At 34.0% G+C, this 22,630-nt stretch overlaps 1 protein-coding gene across 2 annotated transcripts in view; it reads right to left on the bottom strand.

Moving 5' to 3' along the window:
* The window catches only part of ZDHHC17 (zinc finger DHHC-type palmitoyltransferase 17), an 85,468-nt gene that overhangs the window by 13,224 nt on the left and 49,614 nt on the right, over positions 1–22,630 (bottom strand). For both annotated transcript variants that reach the window (XM_008684327.2, XM_008684328.2), the window contains exons 8-10: positions 16,571–16,696; positions 7,038–7,180; positions 5,336–5,436 (exon numbers count right to left, since the gene is read on the bottom strand). In XM_008684327.2, coding sequence (XP_008682549.2) covers positions 5,336–5,436; positions 7,038–7,180; positions 16,571–16,696 — 370 coding nt within the window. The remainder of the gene's footprint in view (positions 1–5,335; positions 5,437–7,037; positions 7,181–16,570; positions 16,697–22,630) is intronic.

Below are 22,630 nucleotides of genomic sequence, written 5' to 3'. Positions count from 1 at the left end.
AAAGGGGACAAGCCACACTATACCATGAAATTCAACTGGAAATCAAGAAAAGACGACTCCGGTAAGGCAAGCTGCCTGGGGTAGTTCTTAATCCCACCTCCACTGTATAAATAGCATGGAAAATGCAGACGAGAAGATAAAGTCAGAATTCTCATCAGTCTCCTGGCCCTCTGCTGTGGACTGAATCATGTCCTACCCCCGACCCCCTCTCCCACTGAAATTCATATGAAGCTCTAATCTCTAATGTGACTATTGATGGAAATGGGGTCTCTAGGAGGTAATTAACGTTAAATGAGGTCATAAGGGTAGGACCCCAATCCAACAAGACTGTGGCTGCATAAGATTTAAGAGGAAGAAAGAAACCTCATTCTCTCCCCCTGCTCTGTAGGACACAGGGAGGAGGTGGCTGTTTGTAGGCCAGGAAAAGAATCCTCACCTGAACATAATCATGCTGGCATCCTTATCCAAAACTGTGAGAAAATCAATTTCTTTGTTTAAGCTAATCACTCTATGTTACTTTGTAATGGCAAAGACCTAAACATCAAGTTATTCTACAACTTAAATAGAATTTTAATCAAAATTGCATTAGGCTTTTCATGGAACTTAAAAAAGCTGATTCTAAAAAATCTAAACAGAAGAACAAAGTGCTAAGAAAGCAAAAATATTCCTGAGAAACAAAAAAGCTGGAAAACTTGGGCTACTAGATATCATGATTTAAGACTAAAGCTTTAGTGGGGAGGTGAGGTGGGGGAAGGATGGGGGAAATAGGAGAAGTGAATCAAAAGTACACATCATGATGAGCATTGTGTAATATACAGAATTACTGAATCATATTGTACACCTACAACTGATATAACATTGTATGTTATCTGTACTAGGAGGAAGGGAGGGAGGAAGGAAGTTAGGAAATTAAGAAGTTAGAAAGCAAGAAAGAAAGGAAGGAGAAAGCTATGGTAATAAAATAGTACTGACACAAGCAAAGAGATCAATAAACTGAATAGAGCACTGGAAAACTGATAAATATCAAGGTTGATATTGCAACTGAGTGAGGAAAGGGTATACTGGAGCAATGAGTTCCCTAATAAGCGAAAAGGAAGACAGACACACACCCCCCGCACATCATTCATTATACACAGTAGTCAAATATACATGAATTAAGAAATACATTACAGATTATCTTTAATGACTTCAGAAACACCTGCATGTGCGCACATGCACACACACACACACACACACACACACACACAAATGATATGCAAGAATATTTACAGCAACACTGTCAGAATTCACAGAAAGTAGTGACTGGGTACCTGAAGACAGTTTTAAAAAGCTGAGAGAATATTATAAGAAAACTAGAATAGATACATAAAAAAACTGAAGAAGCCCTAACAGTAAACTGCAGGAAAAAATGCTTAAGAGGAAAACGTATAGGAGAAGATGGTGAAAATGATAATTTAGCAATGTCTTCATTTTTATATATGTAATCATCCCAGCTTCTAGAAGTTCTTTATATCCATCTTTAGTTTAAGCTTAATTTAACTTAAAACACGACTGAAAACTAATTTTAGACATAAAATTTCTAATAGCCTATTATCAATATTTTTTCACTTATTACATCCTAAGTATAAACCCACATCAAGTCTTAGAAAAGCACTGTAATGGCTATTTTATCCCATACTACACATAGCTAATTGATAACAACTATTATCCATTCAGGATGGATACTTAGGTTATTTCCATTTTTTCCCTATTATAAATAGTACTATGGCCAACAGCCTTGCAAATAAACTTTAGATCTTATCTCTGACGATTTACTTATGAATGATTAAGGGTATTTTTAAAGCTCTTTCTACATGTTGCTTTTCAGGAAGGTTTAAAAACTTAAAATTATGTTCAGAGTATAAAATAAGACATTTGAAGATACACTGTTATCAGGTCAAAAAGTTGGGCAACACTCTTGATCGTTACCTATCTATGTGACTTTGGGCAAGACACAACTTCTCTGAACCTCAATGTTTCCATCAGTCAGAAAACAGGATTAGGATTTATGTGGTTTGTTTTTCTAATCTCAAAGCATTGCTCTGAGAACCGAGTCAAACAATAGATCTGAAAGAACTATAAACCAAAAAGCACTGAATAAATGTAAGGTATATATGAGATGATAATTATTTAATGAACAGTAGAAAAGAATAAAAACTTACTTGTTAGGACAAGTAATTTATATCAATACAAAATTCATTACACCACAAAACACTTAAGTTGGGTATCCTATTATGAGAAACTAAAAGTTTATACAGTTGATCCTCACGCCTACTTGCTGACATTTATTTGTAACCCCAAAATCAATACTCATGGTGCTTTTACAGTCATTCATGGATATATGCAAAGTAGCAAAAAATATGAGGCACCTTCTGTACGCAATGCCAGCTGAGCTGAACGAGGCAATAGTCTGCCTACTTGTTCCAGCTCTCATACTGTAAAAACAGGTATCTTTTCATGGTCGATTCTGTGCCACACTTTTTGCCTATTTGTGCTTTTTGTTGGCGATTTTGCTATTTAAAATGGCCTCCTAGTGTAGTGCTGAAGTGCTACCTAATGTTCCTAAACACAAGAGGGCTGTGATGTGCCTTACAGAGAAAACAGGCGTTGTCAGATATACTTTGTTCAGGCATGGGTTATAATGCAGCTGGCTGTGAGTTCAATTTCAATCAATGACAAATATTAAATTTTATATTTATACAGAAACACATATAAAACCAAGGGTATATACTGATTGGCTGACAAAAATGTTGTGACCAGAGGCTTGCATTTCTTTTTCTCCTAGGAGCAACAGGTTTAGTATTTGTTAATTCAGTGTTTGCAGCAACTTCATAGAACATAATTACCGCATATAAGGAAAATGGACTGTAACTCTATTTTTCACAACTGGTCTGATCAGTTTTAATTACATATGTAGTCATGAGTTGCATGAGGAAGTGGTGGAATCAATAGCAAACAGGCTGAGGTCAACAAGAGAGATAGTCCCTGACAAGAGCTGCCATTTTTAACTCCATTATCTTAATCGTTATCTTACATCATGAACCTTATGACGCTTTCCTGTCTAACATCCTTTGTGCTTCCATTATAAATTATTCTGGGCTCTTTCTGTTCCTTTCCTATATAAGTTTCCTGAGCTCTTATCTCTGGTCTCAAAGTTTAATACTGAAAAACAAACATAGCTCTAAAATCATATAGGGCATAGAGATCTGGTTCTTTTATAACACAGAGACTTACATAAAGCTTTTTTTTTTTAAATCAGAATTTAAAGTTATTTGTGATTTCATTCCACATTCCATGAGCAGCATATACACATACACAAACATTTGAATAAAAGAAACCGTAAATGCACACTTAAAGCCTATGTGGACACAATGATCCAAAAAGTCATGCATAAGATAATAACACACACTTATTTAACATTTCTTACATGTCAGGTGTGTCCTAAGTTTTAGTTCATTCATCTTCTCAAGAACTCTGAGACAGTACTATGATCATCCTTCCTTTACAGACAAGTATAAAAACCTGGTATTCTCATACTACAATTTTTATTTGAAAAATTAAATATATGCAATTTGTTCAGAGCATCTAAAAAATGAACTATATGCCAATCTATTCTAAAGGCAGAATTATTCAAATAGGGCAAGTTAAATTGACTTGATTGTGCTGCCCTTCCTTTAAAAATCTACCTCTTACATTCTCAACTCCTTAGCTCTGGAAACTTGCATAGCTATTTTATTCTATCTCCAAATAAGGAAAAAAAGAAAAAGGAAAAAATTCAAGTCAGACTACCATAAAACTCTCTGGCATGAAGTTTTCATTATTTGTAATTTACTAATTTTCCTGCTTTTCTCTCCACTTATATGCACAACAGATTAAGAGAACAGCAACAGTCTAAAATTATTTTGAGATGTGAATCTAACTTTTTTCATGATATAAAATTTACTGTCCAATTTAGGAAACAAAATGAGAAAATATGTCTGGAATACTAATGTCATTTCAGAGGTCACTGCTTTTTATAAATTTAAAATAGATGAGGTAACAAAAATAAGCAGATCTGTTTTACCTAGACTAAATGTTCCAATAAGACCAATTCTAATGTTTAAAGAACAATTTTTATGTCAAAGTTTAGTACAAGGCAGAATGAGCTAGCAAAAACTGCCACATGGAAATATTTCAAAAGATACTTATGCTAAGGAAATATTTTTTAAGCTCTATACTTTCTGAAAGTAATTATATAATGCTATAAAAACGTAAGAATGACAAGTGTAGCCACAATTCTGTGCCTCAGTCTCAAAATAAGCATTTTTTTCAATACTTTGTTTTTGTTTAAAAAACACAAGACAATAAGAAGAACACATGTTATAACATGCAAGACTGTGAAGCGAAACTAGGTATTAACTAAAATTGTTCAGAACAATCGTAAGTCAACAAAAACTGCATTTCATTTAAAACCTATCTTATATTTTTTATGGTAATGTTTTGAAAAATGATTTATTAACAGATATTTGTGAAACATGTGCCTTTATTTTAATAAAACAGACTGTCTTACTGATTGAGCTTTCCCTACATAAAAATATCAAAAACTGACAATGGTCTTATTTCTTTGATACACACACATGCACACACACATATTTACAATTTCAAAGTATATATTACTTTTTTAAAGCATACTACACTGAAATAATCAGCAAATATTTGAAGATACAGTACTGCATGCTTTTCATGATACAAAAGAGAAAATAAACTGTTACCAACCACAACAAAATAAAAAGTTGTGATATTAAGAAAATATTTAGAGAGAACAGTTTGATACTAAAACATGAAAATCACAGTTTAGTAGAAAGGTTTTGAACAGGTGTTGTTGAATCAGACTAGTATGTGTTTCTATCCCAGCCTTATCAGAGACTAGCTGTGTGGCCTTGGGCAAGGATAACAGCTTAACCTATTTAAGCCTATATTTTCTCATCTATAAAATGTGGAGATAAAAATATAGAGTGTGTATAAAATAAGTACAAAGTATTAAAGTATTTAAGAAAATGCCCTTTAAACACACAATAAATAATAGCTACTATCATTATTACTGATGTAGTCATTAAAAGCAGCTTTCAAAAGTGACCTATTAAATATGAAACGTTTTAAAACAATATTTACTTTGGTTCACACTTATTATTTTCCTAGAAATACTGTTTTACTGCAGCAAATCATGCGTAATTCAGTCCTAATGTTAAATTATTATAAAACAATCATTTAAGTAACAAAAATTGCTTTAGATATGACCTTTATAACCAAAGGATATCATTCCAAAACCAGAAGAACCACGTTACATACATCCAGAATTTGGTTGCCAAATATATTCCAAGGGGCAATGCACTATGCATTGAATGATCAAAAAAGGATCTGCAAAATACAAGTTTTTATAAAACTGAGCTCTGCATTTCCTTATAAAAATGAATAATTATTTAAATGAAAATTATACACATTCCACATAGTAAACTCTGGTTTAACCAAAATCCAGAACTCCAGGATGCTTAAATACCAAGACCATTTTTCATGGTAATCAATAACAAGTGAGTGCACAGCTGAATCAGTCAGCAAGATTCTGAAGCTCCTAATTTGCCAAGAAATAGGATTAAATTCTATTCTATGTACTTTTCAACCTCAGAATTTCGGTCTACGCCTATTCTCTTAAATCAATAATTCACTTTAGTACATTTAGTAACTCTATCATTCAGCATATTATTCACCAAAGACGAATTATAATTTTGACAAACAAGTACAAAGCAATCCTCAAGTTTTTATGTTTCATTATTTCTCCTTCCCTACACACTCCTGTTAAGCTTTTAGTATAGCTTTTCAAATAGAATGAACTGGCCAATGTAATGGAAGTGAAGGTCATTATGTACAGAATTTAGAACCGGGGGAAAATATATACTAATGAATTTTATTAAACATAAGCAGGATCAACTATCCATGTAGGCTAAATAGGAAGCCTTCCTATTTATAGGACCCCTTGGAGCTCCTAGAAACACTAAAATGAGATTTATTACCTAAAATTAAGCCTCTTCCTGACAGTTAACACATTAGTGTATTACCAGTCATTCTCATCTCTGTGTGAATTATTTTCAGAACTCTTTTTTTTGAAATTCAGATGAAAACAAAGTACTAAAAAAATGGATATTACGTGGAAAGTTCTAGATCATAGACAACTGCCTAGGTTGCTGAATGGGCAACTTAAAGGAATGAGATCTAAGGATAGGAAGAAAGGAAAAGATCACAATGTTTTAAAGAAAAATGAAGGAGAAGAAAATACAAAGGCTAAGCCTTACTGCATATGCTCAGACTCTTTCTACCTTAGTACTAAAATCAAACCTCTTTCTTGCATATTGCTTATGACCAAAGAAAATATAATTTCTATGGAAAGGTAAGCTAAAGCATTGTAATTACCTAGAAATACACAATATGTATATTACAGTTAGAATTGAATGAACTCAAGTCTACTTCTACTGAAATGTTTTAAAATTGTATTTTAGCCTTAAAAAGTATATGTTAGACTTTGGTCAATGAAAGTACCTGTAGAATTTCAACATTTCAGTTTGTTTCTTTCTCTGATTGACCTGGGGTTGCTGGAGGGGAGGGGGGGGGATGGGGTAACTGGGTGATGGGCATTAAGGAGGGCACATGATGTGATGAGCACTGGGTGTTATATGCAACTGATGAATTACTGAACTCTACATCTGGAACTAATGATGTACTACATGTTGGCTAATTGAATTTAAATAAAAAAGGAAAAAATAAAAGAGAAAAAAAGAATTTCAACATTAAAAAACCTAAAAGATTTCAGATATAAATCTGCCAAAATTCTTTAACATTAAATTAAAATGAAATATATTACATAAAGGCAATGTTCTAAACATACAAAACATTAATTTTACACAGCAGGGTCCAAATTATATCCTTTAAAGCACAGTTAAAAATACAGTTAAAAACCACACACTTACTTTGAAAGAAATTGTACTGTAGCCCAAACGCCACCATACATTAGCCCTTTAATGAGCCAAGAATCAATATTTAGGTCTGCTATAAACCCAACCAGCCAAATAACTAGGAATGGAGTTCCTAGCATTACTTTCTGCCGAAATTCCTGTACAGAAAAAAACAATTAGTTAGAAAGTTTGCATGTTTCAAGTAATCTGAATGTGAACCATTGTTATTTTTGTGAAAACATGCAACAGAGAGTGAAATTCATTCATTCAAATATGTCTACTACGTACAGGTACTATTCAAGGTGCTAGTCTCAGTCTTCTATAGACAGGCATTAAATAGACAATTTAGAAGTACTTAAGCAAAATTGTGGAAAATGAGAATATAAGTTATAGGAGAGGGTCTAGATATTCAGATACAGAAGACAGCAGTACCACCTGCCAACACGTGGATAAACTAGAAAATAGTTTATGACGATACTAGCCCATTAACAGGGCCACTGGTAACAACCAGAATGACTTAATGTTCTAAGAGCTACATCAGATAAAGAAACGTGAGGATGCTTAGCCTGAAGACACTCTGAATGATACACATAAACAGTATACTAAAACCTTAAAATGAGATAGAAAATAAAACCAAACAATCTACAGGGTCCCAGAGTCCACCGAATGAAGACTAGGTGCCTCTAAACACATATCAAAGCACAATGCTTAATACTCTGGAGGTAGTTCCATTTCATTTTCATACTGATCTAGTTGTTACAAAGTCTCTACTTCTAAGTACAAATCCTATCTACTTCCTTATAACATCTATCACAGTTACATCTTCAGAGCAACACAAGTAACATCTATTGCCTCCTCTACATAGCAGCCCCTCACAAACTGACAGGCAGCTATCAAGTCTCTGTGGAGGCACCTCAAGTGACAAAACAATATAAGATCTTCCAGCTGTGATCTAACAAAGCTCAGAGAATAAATATTACTTTCCTCCCTATTTACCTTTCCGAAGGCTAAGATATGACACTTTTTTAGCGCCCCTTTTATACTGCTGGCTTTCAGTGAGAAATAAATACTTTTTCATATAAATGGCCACGTCTTTCCCAACTTAGCCACTGTAATTCATTTTCTGAATGGTGCCTAATTTTAGCTTGAAAAATAATTAAACATAACTTCAGAGTTTAATTTTATGCTGTAGTAAAATAACTAACCCTTCCAATCTGTTTTCTTCATCTCTAGTATGCATGAATTTTATATCAAGACATTAGAGAAGATGATTTATAACTGGGAGGACAGAGTGTATGGTAAAGGGTGGCTACTGGTGGGAGAGAAGGCAGATATGCCATTGGAAAAGTATTTTCTAAAATTATCTGTAATTTGCCTTGTTTTTAGTTAAGATGCTTCTTCTCCCTCAGCAATAGCCACTATTTTTTTCATTATTAAAAATATACAATTTACATATAGTAAAATTCACCCTCTTTGGGGCATAGTTCTCTGAGTTTTAATTAACATACACCGTTATGAGTTTTGATTAACATACACTGTTATGTCAGCATGAAAATCAAAACACAGAACAGTTCTATCAAGCCCTGAAATATCCTGTGCTCCCAGTCCCAGCTCCTAACAAACACTAATCGCTACCCCTATATTTTTTGCTTTGCTGGAATGTCTTATAAATGGAATCATACTGATGCAGTCTGGCTTCTTTCACTTAGACAACGCATTTGACATTCACTCATGTTGTGTATATCAGCGTTTTTTTCCTTTTAAATGCTGACTAGTATTCTATTATAGGACGTATCACTGTTTATTTACTCATTTCCAGCTAAAGGTTTAGGGTTGTTTCCAAATTTGAAGACGGTGAATAAAGCCATTATAAACATTTGTGTACAGGTTTTTGTGTGAACATAAGTTCATTTCACTTGGATAAATACTTATGTGTGGGCTTCTGGAGTTTTGGTTTTTTTTGTTTTTTTTTTTTTTCAAAATGTTATTTAACATATGGATTCATGATACCATAAAGATGTTTTAAAAAAAAAAAGATGTAATGGTGATGTGCTTTTACAGATATGAAAAATCTATTTTTTCTTGAATTTTATTATGGAAATGTTCAAATATATAGTAAGTTTGAAAGAATTCTATAGTAATTTGCATCTCCCTAATGACTAATGATGTTGAACAGCTTTTCATGTGCTTATGTGCCATTTTAATATCTTTTTTTGTGAAATATCTCGTCTTTAATCCATTTTTCTAACTGCGCTGTTTGATTTTTTTCACTGTTGAGTTGCGAAATATTCTTTATACATTCTGCAAACTAGTCCTTTATTGGGATATATGGCTAGCAAATATTTTCTCCCAGTCTGCAGTTTGTCTTTTCATCCTACTTAACAGAGTCTTTCATTGGACAAAAGTTTTTCATTTTGATGAAGTCTAATTGATCAATTTTTATCAATTTATCAATTTTCATGGATCATACTTTTCATGTTAAGTCTCTTTGTATAGCCCTAGATTCTGATGATTTGGTTTTTTCCTAAAAGTTTTATAGTTTTACATTTAAGTCTGTGAACCATTTTGAGTTAACTTTTTTATACAGCATGAGGTTTGAGTAGAGGTTTATTATTATTTTTTTGCTTATGCATGTCCGAATGTTCCAACATCATTTGTTGAAAGGCTGTTTCTCCTTCACTGATTTACTTCTGCACTTTTGTCAAGTCAGTAGGCATATACCTCTGGTTCTATTGCTGGGTTCTCTATTCTGTTCCACTGATCTAAGAATTTGTTCCTCCAATAATACCACACAGTCTTGATTACTGTAGCTACATGGCAGGTCTTAAAATTGCACAGAATGATTTTTTTTTTCCAAAATTGTTTTAGCTATTCTTGATCTATTGTCTTTCCATATAAATTTTAGAATAATCTTAGCTATGCAAACACGTCTTACTGGAATTTTAATTACGTTAAATTTGTATAACAATTCGGGCACAATTGACATATTTACTATGTTGAGTCTTCCATTTTATGAATACAGTATGTCTCTCCATTTATTTAGATCATCTTTGATTTCTTTCACTGACATTTAAAAAATTTTTAGTATACAAGTACTTTACACGTCTGGTTAGATTTACACCTAAGTATTCAGATTTTTTTGAGCAACTGTAAGTAATAATGTAGTAATTTTGGTGTCCACACGTTTATTGCAAGTCTGTGGAATAAAATAAAATATCCTGTGACTTGCTAAACTCATTTATTAGTTCTAGGAGTTTATATTGTAGATTCCTTGCGATATAGACAATCATATCAAGCACAAATAGGGACACTTTTATTATTTTTTCCTTTCTGAACTATATGCCTTTTAATTTCCTTTTTTTGCTTTATTTCACTAGCTAGAACTTCCAGGACTAAGTTGAATAGGAACAGTAAAAAGGATATCCTTGTCTTCTTCCTGACCTTAGGGGGAAATCACTCAGTCTTCCACCATAAAAGTATGATGTTAGTTGAAGGTTTTAGAAATGGTCTTTATAAAGTTCAGGAAATTCTCCTCTATTCCTATTTTTCTGAGTTCTACCATAAGTGGATACTGATCTTTATCAAATGCTTTTCCTGCATGGATATAATCATGAGATTTTTCTTCTTTGTTAATATGGTAAATTACGCTGAATAATTCTGAATATTAAATGAGCCTTGCATTCTTATAATAAGCCCAAATTGGTCATAGTGCATAATTCCTTTTATGTAATGATGATTTCTGTTTGTTAATATTTTGTTAAAGATTTTTAAGTGTATAGTTGACCCCTGAATAACACAGGGGTTAGGGGTACCAACCCCCATGCAATCAAAAACCTACATATAATTTTTCACTTCCCAAAAACTTAACTACTAATAGCCTACTATTTTGACTGGAGGCCTTATCAACAACATAAATAGTTGACTAAACTTATTTTGTATGTTATAAGAATTATATACTGTAGTCTTATAGTAAAACTAGAGAAAAGGAAATGTTATTAAGAAAATAGTAAGGAAGAGAAACTACATTACAATATTGTATTTACCAAAAAAAACTGTGTCAGTAGACCTACACAGTTGAAACCTATGTTGCTCAAGGGTCAACTGTATATTCATGAGGGATATTTGTTTATAGCTCTTTGTTTTGTACTGTCTTTGTGTGGTTGTGGTACCAGGGTAATATATACTGTTTTCATTCTGTTACTTTCCTATATAAGCAATTTGCCAATATTCTTACATGTGAAGTGAGTTTCTTAGAGACAGTATAAAGTTGGGTCATGCTTTACACAGACCCAATAACTGTCTTTTACTTGGTATATTAGAATATTTTACTGTAATGTGATTATTGACATGTTAGGGTGTAAGTCTATGATTTTATTTTTTTCTTCTTCTTCTCTATATTTCTTCTTCTTTCTCTGTTTTCTTTTCCCCGCCTTCTTGCGGGTAACTGGAAAGCTTCTTAGAATTCTATTTTGGTTCATCTATACCGTTTTCCAGTTTATCCCTCTATATAGGAGGGTTTTTTAGTGGGTACTCTAAGTATTATATAAACATAACTTATCACACTGGTGTCATCATTTTACCAGTTCAAATGAAATGTGGAAACCTTACCTGCCTTTATGCCACTCTACCCTCCCCTGTTTATATTATAAATTGCCTCACATATATACCTACATTTAGAGACACATCAAACAGTATTATAATTTTTGCTCCAACTGCCAAGCATAATTTGGAAGGCATAAGATGAGGTCTACTGCATTTACCCATAATTTTGTTTACTATGATCTTATGTTCCAAGATTTTTCCTTTTATCATCTGCTTTCTCCTTAGAGAATGTGTCTTAGACATTCTTCTAGGGTAGGTCTGCTGGCAACAAATTCTCTTAATTTTCCTTTATCTGAGAATGTATTGATTTCTCCTTCATTCCTGAAAGATACTGGATTCTGGGCTGACAGTTCTTTCCATTCAGCACTTGGAAAATGTGCCAGTTTCTTCTGGCATCTATGGTTTCTGATGAGAAATCCACTGTCATTTGAACTGTTTCACTCCTATTGGCAAGGGGATTTCAAGAATTTTATTCCTTGGTCTTTGGTTTCCAGAAGTTTGAGTATGATGTATTAAGGCAAGATTTCTTCAAGTTTATTCTGTTTAGGGTATGTTCCACTTCTTAATCTGTAGGTTGGTCTTTTGTCAAATTTGGGGATTTTATGGGCCACTGTATCTTTTGGGTACTTTTTTAGCTCCACCCTCCTTCTCCTCTTTTTCTGGGACTCTAATCATATCGATGTTAGATACTCTACTATAACCACAGGTCCCTTAGGCTCTGTTCATTATTTTTTTTTTCAATTTATTTCCTTTTGTTGTTCAGAATGTCTAATTTTTATTGTTCTATCTTCAGGGCGACTGATTCTTTCCTCTGTCCCCTCTATTCTGCTGTTGAGCCCATTCACTGAGTTTTGTAAATTTTGTTCATTGTAATGTTCAGTTTTAAAATTTCCACTTGGTTCTTCTGTATATTCTATTTCTATATTTCTACTTCATATGAGACTACTTTTCTTTCAAGCATGTTCATAATTACTCATTGAAGCCTTTTCAAAATGGCTACTTTAAAATCTTTTTTCAGATAATTCTAATATCTCTGTCATTTTGTTGGCATCTATTTGATTCTCTTTTCATCAGTTTCACATCTTCTTGGTCCCTGGTATGATGAGTGATTTCCATTTGAAAACTGGACATTTGGGGTATTATGAAACACTGGATCTTATTCAAACCTTTTCTTTTAGACGGATTCCTCTGATGTAGCTTGGCAGAATGAGGGGACTGAAGCACCTTCTCATTACTGCCAGGTCAGGTGGAAGTTCAGATCTCAACTTGTACTTTAATGACACCTGAGGAGGGGACTCCTCATTACTGTTGGGAAAAGGTGGAACTTCCAGCTCCCCATTATACCTCTACTGATACCTCCCTGGCTGGGAAGGTTAGGAATGCCTCATTATTGTTTCCTATGTGGTCTTCCCTGACAGAGCAGGGGACGGGACCTCATTAACAGCCAGTGGGGATGAAGGTCCCAAATCCCTATTTAAACCTTCTCTGATACCACCCCAGGAAAGAAGTTGGGGTATCTCATTACAGCCTGGTAAGGGTGGAAGTCTAGGCCTTTGCTGGTGTGATTCAAAGTGGGGCCACAGTTTTTTCTGCAACATTTGGCTGTGGTAGAAAGTTATTTTCTAAAAGTCTCTATCTTGCTAAGCTGCCTCTTTTGTGGTTCTTTGGCCAGAGAGCAGGATTTTGTTGGAGCTCTTTTTGTCTGTATTTATTTGTGATTCTAGGTTGTTGGCTTTGTCAGCTCTGTGTTTGGGATACATGAGGCAAAAAAGGGAACACATTCTTCAGGTCCTGAGCTCCCTAGCCACTCTGCCGCCTTCTTTCCATCTCCCAGAATTTTCCTACATTTGTTTTGTACATAATATCCAGGTTTTTCAGTTCTGCTTACTGTGGAAGAATAGGAAAAGTACAGCTACTCCATCTTCCCAGATTTATTTTCACATAATCAATAAACAATATTAAAGAAGACAATATGTGAGATTTCCACTGTTGACAAGAGAGACTGTGGGTTTTTAAGTGTTCAAAAATACAATTTAGAGGGATGCCTGGGTGGCTCAGTCGCTAAGCGTCTGCCTTCAGCTCAAGGCATGATCCCGGAGTCCTGGGATCGAGCCCCATATCGGGCTCCTCCGCTGGAGCCTGCTTCTTCCTCTCCCACTCCCCCTGCTTGTGTTCCCTCTCTCACTGTCTGTCAAATAAATAAATAAAATCTTTAAAAAAAATACAATTTAGAGATTTCTAACTTATTATTAAGCATTTATTTAGGAGGCACTCTCTCTGCCCCTCCCCCATGTCTAAAATCTTCTGACCTTAAAATTCCAAGAGCTTTTAAAATAGTTTTCTAAAATTAAGATTCCCTCCACATCTATCTACTAGCACTGTCCAAAAGTTTTTCCCCGCATTGGGATGATTTATTTTTAGTAAAATACTATTGAATCCTAGGTGTAACTATTTCTTATTTCGTTTTAAATACAGAACATACTTTACAGATTAGCAAAGCAAGTCATGTTTATGATTTAAATATTTCTGATGAGATGAAAAGAGAACAGTCTGTGTAGTTAAAATACTTAATTTCACAAAGCACCCAACTATTGTACATTTTTATTTAGTAATCTTTTTTTTAAGATTTTTATTTATTTATTTGACGGAGGGAGGGAGGAAGGGAGAGCAAGCGCGCACAAGCAGGGGGAATGGAAGAGGGTGAGGGAGAAGCAGACTCCCCGCTGCATAGGGAGGACGTGGGGCTCGATCCCAGGACCCCAGCATCATGACCTGAGCCAAAGGCAGATGCTTAAACTGACTGAGCCACCCAGGCACCCCAGTAATCTTTTTTAAAAAATGTAATATATTTAAAAATACTAATGCAAAAAAAAAAAACCAACACCAAAACAAAAAACAAAGGAACATTTAACTTCTGAACCGATGACAATAATATACACGTTAATAAAATTGTGCTAAACTCTTAAATCAAGTTCTTTTATTTTTTATTATTTTTTTAAAGATTTATTTTAGAGAGAGAACGAGCAGGAGGGGAAGAGGGAGAGAGAACCCCAGGCAGACTCCACACTGAGTGCAGCGCCCCAGATGGCCTGCGATCATGACCCAAGCTGAAACCAAGAGTTGGATGCTCAATTGATTGCACAACCCAGGCTCCCCTGAAGCTCTCTTTTTTAAAAGAAATCGTATCCAAACACATAAACGTAACATACAGTTCATATTGCTATAATAACTATATATTATTAAACATCTAGAATTCACAAAGTCATTTTTATCTGACAATGTATTTTTTTAAAGTATTTAGAATATTTACACTAAACAAAATGAAAGCATAAGTATTATGGGACTTTCCAAAGTAATATAAGACACTTTTGTTATAAGCTTAGTTATTATGAGACATCAGCCTTTGTTCATTGTATTGAGAAAAACTGCTTTAAATCCTAGAGGACAGAGCAAAAGTAATGAAAATTAAAAATAAGCCATTTTCTATGTTATAACTAATAGTAAAATGAAAGAGTTAACACGACATAACAAAAACTGCTCATTATTCTCAACTATGGGTTTGAAATGTGCAAGTTTTTTTTTTTAAGATTTTATTTATTTATTTGACAGAAAGAAAGAGATAGAGCATGAGCAGGGAGGGGGTGTGGAGAGAGAGAGGAAGAAGCAGACTCCCTGCTGAGCAGAGAGCACAAAGCAGGGGTCAATCCCAGGACCCTGGGATCATGACCTGAGCCAAAGGCAGATGCTTAACCGACTGAGTCACCCAGGCACCTCAAAAGGCAAGTTTATATACTATAAATCTAACTTTTCTCATGTTGAAGTAATGACCAATGGTTTCAACGCATTAAGGAAGCCTGAACTATAAATAAATGAGACACGTTTTCACATTTCCCTTTGTCCAAATCTTGTCATTTTGTCCTGATAACACAAAGAGCATTAACTTTAAATAAACAGTATTACCACCAGAACAGACTGAATAAAAAGGTACTGAAGGCTTAATGCCATTCAACTTGTGATTATTGACAAATTAGCCAAATAACTTGTCAATTACTTAAGTATTATAAAGAAATGTCCAGCTAATTTTTCCTTTTTTAAAAGAAAGAAATTTTTAAGGAATATAGACTCCTCTTTGGGGAAATATTCTTAGCTTTGAAATCATATTACTATAATTAGGCAATTGAACCAACAGTCATACAGTTTAACCTTGGCGGTATACGGAAGATCTAAAACAGGCTTTCCACAGAGAAGTGAAAAATATAAGTTTCTCTCACTCTAAAAAAAAATTACAACATATCACAAAAGAATGGGAAGCTTGAATCAATTAGAGTTTGAGCATTTTAAAAAGATATGTATTAGGACTATAATTTTTCATAATTTATTACTATATTAATAAATTTACTTAAACAAGGGACTTATTATCTCTCTATTGCTTAACGAAGGCCAGCTGAATCAATGAACTAAAATTTACGTTAGGGGCGCCTGGGTGGCACAGTGGTTAAGCGTCTGCCTTTGGCTCAGGGCGTGATCCCGGCGTTCTGGGATCGAGCCCCACATCAGGCTCCTCCGCTATGAGCCTGCTTCTTCCTCTCCCACTCCCCCTGCTTGTGTTCCCTCTCTCACTGGCTGTCTCTATCTCTGTCATATAAATAAATAAAATCTTTAAAAAAAATAAAAAATAAAAAATAAATAAAATAAAATTTACGTTAGCTTACAGAGATTTAAACAATTTCACGTATAACCATCCTTCTTAATTATCAAATTACAAAGTAGGCAGAGTCCTGAAAAACTCTGCTATTCAACTTCATTTTGTCCTGGGTAATACAGTATTTTAAAAATTACACTGGCCAATGGCAAAATTAAAAGCTAAAAATGCTCAGCTAAGAAAGTATGCCTATGAATTTTACTTAAAAAGATTATATACTGAAAATCTTCAGTCATGAATTTACCTTATCAGCTTTCAGCTTTCTAAGGAAGGATGGATTGTCATATCCTTTTGCCTGTCTCGCCTCTTGCAAATGGTTGATCATCCACACGTTTTTTCTTTGCTTTGCCAAATCAAGTGCTGATTCACCCTGATAAGCAGAAAAAATTCACATTAAAAATAAAAGAAAAATACTTTAGTTACTAACTTTTAAAGTACTCCCATAAAAATATATTGAACAATTAGTTCATTAATATTGTTTGACATTGGGCAAAATCAAATACTAAAAGAATCTAAATCACTACATATTATTATTATGTTTTCCCATTCAAGGTACAATCAGTAAATGGATTTACTCATTCTATAGATTCTATTTTTGGTTGCGTTTTGACTTATATTAAAATAAATCAAAAAGTAGGTATTTTAGCACCTGCTGGATCAGAAGCTATCATTCAGCTTATCAGTTATTTCATATTCTTCAAGGGTTTTACTAATAATACTTACTACTACAAAACATCCTACTAGAATACCAAATTGCTAGAAACCTCTCGGTTTAATTTTGGTAATGACAAAGGTCTGAAGACAATATGGAAGAAAAGGAAAAGTCAACTTCTATTTCTACGACTATTGTACTGGCATTCTGATCATCTTAAATTCATTTAACCATCTAGAAATTTCCAAAGAAAATGAGAAGAGTAACAAAAAATAGTGAAACTCAAGTTACGGGCCTATAGCTCCCTTCAATCTCAAGAAGAAGAATGCCAAAGAATGTAAGTGAATAGAACTCAAGTGTTTTAAAGAAAGAAACAAGACATAAGCGCCCCCAATTCTAGATCCATGCTTCTTTTTTACTTTATTAATTTAAAATCTTATTTCTCATTCGTCAGACACCTTCATTTCTATTCTATTTAATATTCTCCACCTTTTATCTACTTCTTTAAATAGAAAAGCAGAATGAAAAATTGTGTGTGCCAAAATTTTAAGAATGTATGGATGAATATTCAAAATTAATTAATGAAAAAGAGAATATTGAAATTTTATTTTGAAAAACTGGATAAAAACAAAAAAAATAAGCCTTGGAGTGTCTTATGAGGGATGATTATTATCAAGTATAGAGTACACTTTATTTAGAAAAAAAAAACCCTAAAAAACAAAACGCAAACAATAGCATGGCACTACCACCAATAGCAACAACTATAACAACACAACAATAACGACAAAAAGCCCGAACAATCCTTTAAGAAAAAGGGAACAGTATTTAATAAGGAATGGGCTAATCTAGGTGAGTCTTCCACAAATAGGGATATTTACTGTAAAGTATCTCCTTACCTCTTCAAAACTTCTATCACCTAAGTTGTAAGAACCAGCTAATTAATCCAAACTATAAAGATTACCTGAATAAAAGCAATCCCTTGGGTAACAATTCCCAGAGAATATCCTGCTGTTGCCTCGGTCCAGCTGAGCATCCCTTCCACTAGAGGGCCATGTGACACCTAAGGATTGCCTAGATAAAAAGATGGAGGGAGCTTTAAGAAATCTTCCAACTACTACTCCTCTAGTCTTCTCACTGCTTTTGTATAGTTCTTTTATTCAGCTGGTAAAATAAACAAGCAATTAATTTAAAGAATGATACTAAAGCCCAGGTTCTGAATTAAGTCTATATTTGATTGCTCCATGTGTCAGCCAAAATAGTAAATGATAATAACACAAGAATCATGGAGTATTTATAGACTATGTAACTGGTAATAAAAGAAATTTTTCAAAGATTTTGGTGAGATAAACATAATCGAAGGTGGACGGTGGAAGGCAACTTTTTGCTAGAGATTGAATCTCATTACTAAAACTAAGGAAAATTCTTTCTTAGAGACTATCTAGGTCAGGTACTTAAGAGGTAAAGAAAACCAATTTTAGAAAAAAGTTTCTTACCTCATTTCAAGAAATCATGTAAGAGTCTTTTAATCTATTAACAAAGCTCAGTAATTTTATAGCCTACACAAACTAAAAAATTCTGTTGTTTGATAATTTTTAGAAAGAAAAAACTAGAAATGCTTGGGCGGCACTCAGAGATTAATTTTTCTCCCAAAATTCAATTCATCTAAATTTATCTGTATAACCAAAACATGTGGAAGGGAGTACAATATTATTTTTAAAAATTCACAAAAGAGATTCTACCATAAAAAGGGATTACTGCATAGGTCATTTAAAAAAATTCTTAGTATCCCAAGTCATTCTTCCTTCCCTTACTGTTACCACTTCACAAGATTTGGATTTATTCCATGTAGCTATTATCTGGGGCCATGGTTCTTAAATTCTTTTAAATCATATTTGATGAAAGCCATCAAGTATTCTTCTCCCCAAAAAGTACTGATACAAGTAATTTATTTGTAACAATTTATGGGCCCACCCCCTACCCAAAATTCACTGGTAGGTCCCCAACTAAAGAACTTCTAGTCTAAGGTATATGGCCATTCCTGTTCCTTCTAAGGATCAAAATAGTCATTTTAAGGTAATCTTATTTTGAAAAAAAATCATTTATTTATATGTTAAAATAACTGAATTCCTTATTCAAATAACCAATTTACAACAGTAAATATCTAATATAAAGACAGATTTCTAAGAAACTTTAATCTTATTTAGCCAATAGCTATTTTAGAAGAAATAGGATCAACAGTTGTATAACTATAACACAAAGTATTATTTTTCATAGTCTTTGAAGAATGCAACTTTTACTATTACAGCCATATCCAGATTTGCAGACTATATCTTTTTTGTTATAATTCATGATTATCAACTAGACTGTCTTAACACTTAAAATGAAAAATGGAAAATATATGGGCAGAAATCAACTGTATTTGTCAAATTCCTAGAAAAAGAATCTAGGTTGTTTTTAATTAATGAATTACTTAATTAGCTTGCCATTCCACCTAGCTAAAAGGCACTACACCTCAAAGTACATGACTAAAATAGAACCAATTCCTATCACCCTCACCCCAAAAAAGTCTTCCTTCAGTCTTCGCAACCTCAATATATATCACGAGATATTTATTTATTCAGTCATCAGGGTTTCCTTTCACCCTCATATCTAATCTACTCTAAGCTATCATTTCCAAATCCATTCATTTCTCTCCATCTCTACTCCTACAATCGTAGGCTAAACTAACATCACCTGCCTGATTTATTACAATGGCCTAACTGATCTTCACCCATCCCCTCGATTTTCTTAATTCTTCAATCATTCTCCATCAGCAACCAAAGTAGTCTTTTAAAAATATTTGAAACACAAAGATTATAAAGCCAGCCTATGCAAATCCTTCCAACTCCTTCTCGTGACTGAACATAATTAAAGTTCCTTAGCATGGCCTTGCGTGATCTGGCACCCGCCTCTCTCAGTGACTTCACTCCCTTTCTCACTGCACTCAGTCCAGGCTGTCATTTTCTGCACCTCTAACATGGCAAGCTTACTCCTGGCCTTGGAACTTGCCCTTGCAGGCTCCTCTACATGGAAAGTTTTTTCCCACATATCTTTGTAAAACTGATCCCTTCTTCATCAGACAAGTCTCAAAGCAAATGTCATCTCCTCAGAGGTATTCACAAGTCACTCACAGCCCTCAACACTGTACCACATTTGCCTATGTGCATGCATGTGTGTTTTAATTAACTTACTATTTCCTTAATACAATGTAAATTCTGAGAGAATACAGACTTCATCTGTCTTAAACACCTTGACTCCTCAGCACTAATATTTGTTAAAAGAATGAATGAATACATGGTTTCCATTAGAAGGTGGTGACTAAACTGCAGCATATTAGGAATGCCAGATTCCACTAGAAAAAATAGCGGATACTTATTTCATCTTTTAACTTCCACAAAAAGTGTATTTTAAAACAAAAATCTACTTTTCCACCAGTGTGGATAGAAAGATTATTTTTACTCTGAAAGTATAAATGTTCCCCGAGCAAATGAAGCAACTCCTTAGATTTTATTTCCTTTAAAAATAATGTCACTCCAAATAAGTCAGAGGCAGATAAATACTATATGATCTCACTTGTATGTGGAATCTAAAAAACAAAACGAACAAAAAACAAAACAAAACCAAGCTCACTAATACAGAGAACAGACAAGTGGTTGCCAGAAGCAGGGGTCGGGGATGGGTGAAATGAGTGAAGGGAGTTGAAACGTACAAACTTCTGGTTTTAAAATAAGTCCTGCGGATGTAATGTACAGCATGGCGACTATAATTAATACTACTCTATTGTAGATCTGACAGGTCCTGAGAGAGTAAATCTTGAGGGTTCCCATCACAAGGAAAAAGGACATTTTTGAACTATGTAATGGTAACAATGCTGACTGGACCTGCTGTGGTGGTCATCCCACATCTTGTTCAAATCATTATGCTGTATACCTAAAACTAGCATAATGTTGCATGCCAATGATACCTCAATTAAAAAAATAAATAATGATGATGATGATGACGATGATGATGTCACTCCAGAAGATACCAGCTACATTTAAAATTAACTTCTTTTGCGGGGGGCACCTGGATGGCTCAGTCGGCTAAGCACCCAACTCTTGATTTTGATTCAGGTCATGATCTCAGGCTCACGGGATGGAGCCCCACGTAAAGCTCCATGCTCAGTGAGGAGTCCACTTGAAATTCTCTCTCTCCCTCTCCCTCTGCAGCCCCCCCCAACACACATGCTCGCTCATGATCTCAGAAAAAAAAAAAAGTTCTACATGCACAATAATTACACAACACTGTAGCTCTAGAAGGCATTCATATGAACCACACTAGTTAAGAAAGCGACATTTGAGGGCTACCTGGGTGGCTCAGTCGGTTAAGTGCCTGCCTTCAGCTCAGGTCATGATCCTGGGGTCCTGGGACTGAGTCCCACAGAAGGCTCCCCACTCAGCAGGGAGTCTGCTTGTCCCTTCTCCCTCTGGCCCTCCCCCTGCTCATGAGTGCTCTCTTTCTCAAATAAATAAGTAAATAAATAAAAAGAAAGCTACATTGGACCTTATCCTATCTTGGTACCAAATAATTCATGTACCTTAACCTACAAAACGTTAAAAATACAAGGTTCAAATCAAACCATATAAATCATCTCAAATATCTCTCTTACCATTACGTTTCTGTTGAAATTCATTACAGATTATTCCTTCTGCTCAGTCTAATAAAAGTTTATGCAATGGTTAATGTGAAGTTCACTATTTATTTGAAAAGACGTTAAATTTACAAACCACACTTCAAATACTTAAAGATCATGATCCAAGTGAAGTTACCTAAATTCTATACGGATAGAAAAAATATTTTTAAATGGTCTAAAAATACACACTACTAGCTTCAAATTTCAGAACTGTACAGTCACTTGTCACAGTTTTTAGTATTCTTGTAATTTCAATATATTGGTGTGGCTCTTGGCAGTCTATGGAGACTCCATATTTGCCATAGTAAAACTGGTTCTATCTTTTCAATAATATTAATACTAAATACTTTGAAATATATTCCTGGGGCATGATCATTTCAGGAATGGCTGTCCAGTACCAAAGAGAAGAAAAATAATGCTCTAAAGCAATTCAGATATAAAACATAAGGTAAACTCCCTTATTTTTTCTTATGGGGATATTGGTTAGCTTAGTTAAACTCATTCTTTCTTATCCTTTAGGACTTGAGGTCGGCCTAATTTACTAATCACAGTGTTATGACCTTTTCTGATATTAGGCCACTCTGATCACTTTGGGTGGAGACAAAAGAACTCAAAATTTTAAAAAGAAAGAAAATATATGGTTTTCTCAATTTCTTATAGTTTCCAATAAGATATTTGATATTTACTTTTAACTATTTTTAATTAAACTAATTTTTAAAAATTGGTTAAAATTTTAAGTACATTAGGCTCCGTATAGCGAATCTAAGCTCTACTATTTTAGTAGTTCAACCTCAGAGTACTCAAATACAGAAAGAACTATTCATTGGAACATAAATAGATGCCCTGATCCAGCAGGAGATAACCTACTTTTTGATTGCCATTTCAGATTATTATGTGGCTCAAATCTCTTTCAAATTTAATTAGCACATATCCCTTAGAAA

The sequence above is a fragment of the Ursus maritimus genome, unplaced genomic scaffold (assembly GCF_017311325.1).
Source record: "Ursus maritimus isolate PB19 unplaced genomic scaffold, ASM1731132v1 scaffold_21, whole genome shotgun sequence".
In the NCBI taxonomy this organism is placed as follows: Eukaryota; Metazoa; Chordata; class Mammalia; order Carnivora; family Ursidae; genus Ursus; species Ursus maritimus.
This window is presented reverse-complemented; position numbering and strand designations above follow the sequence as displayed.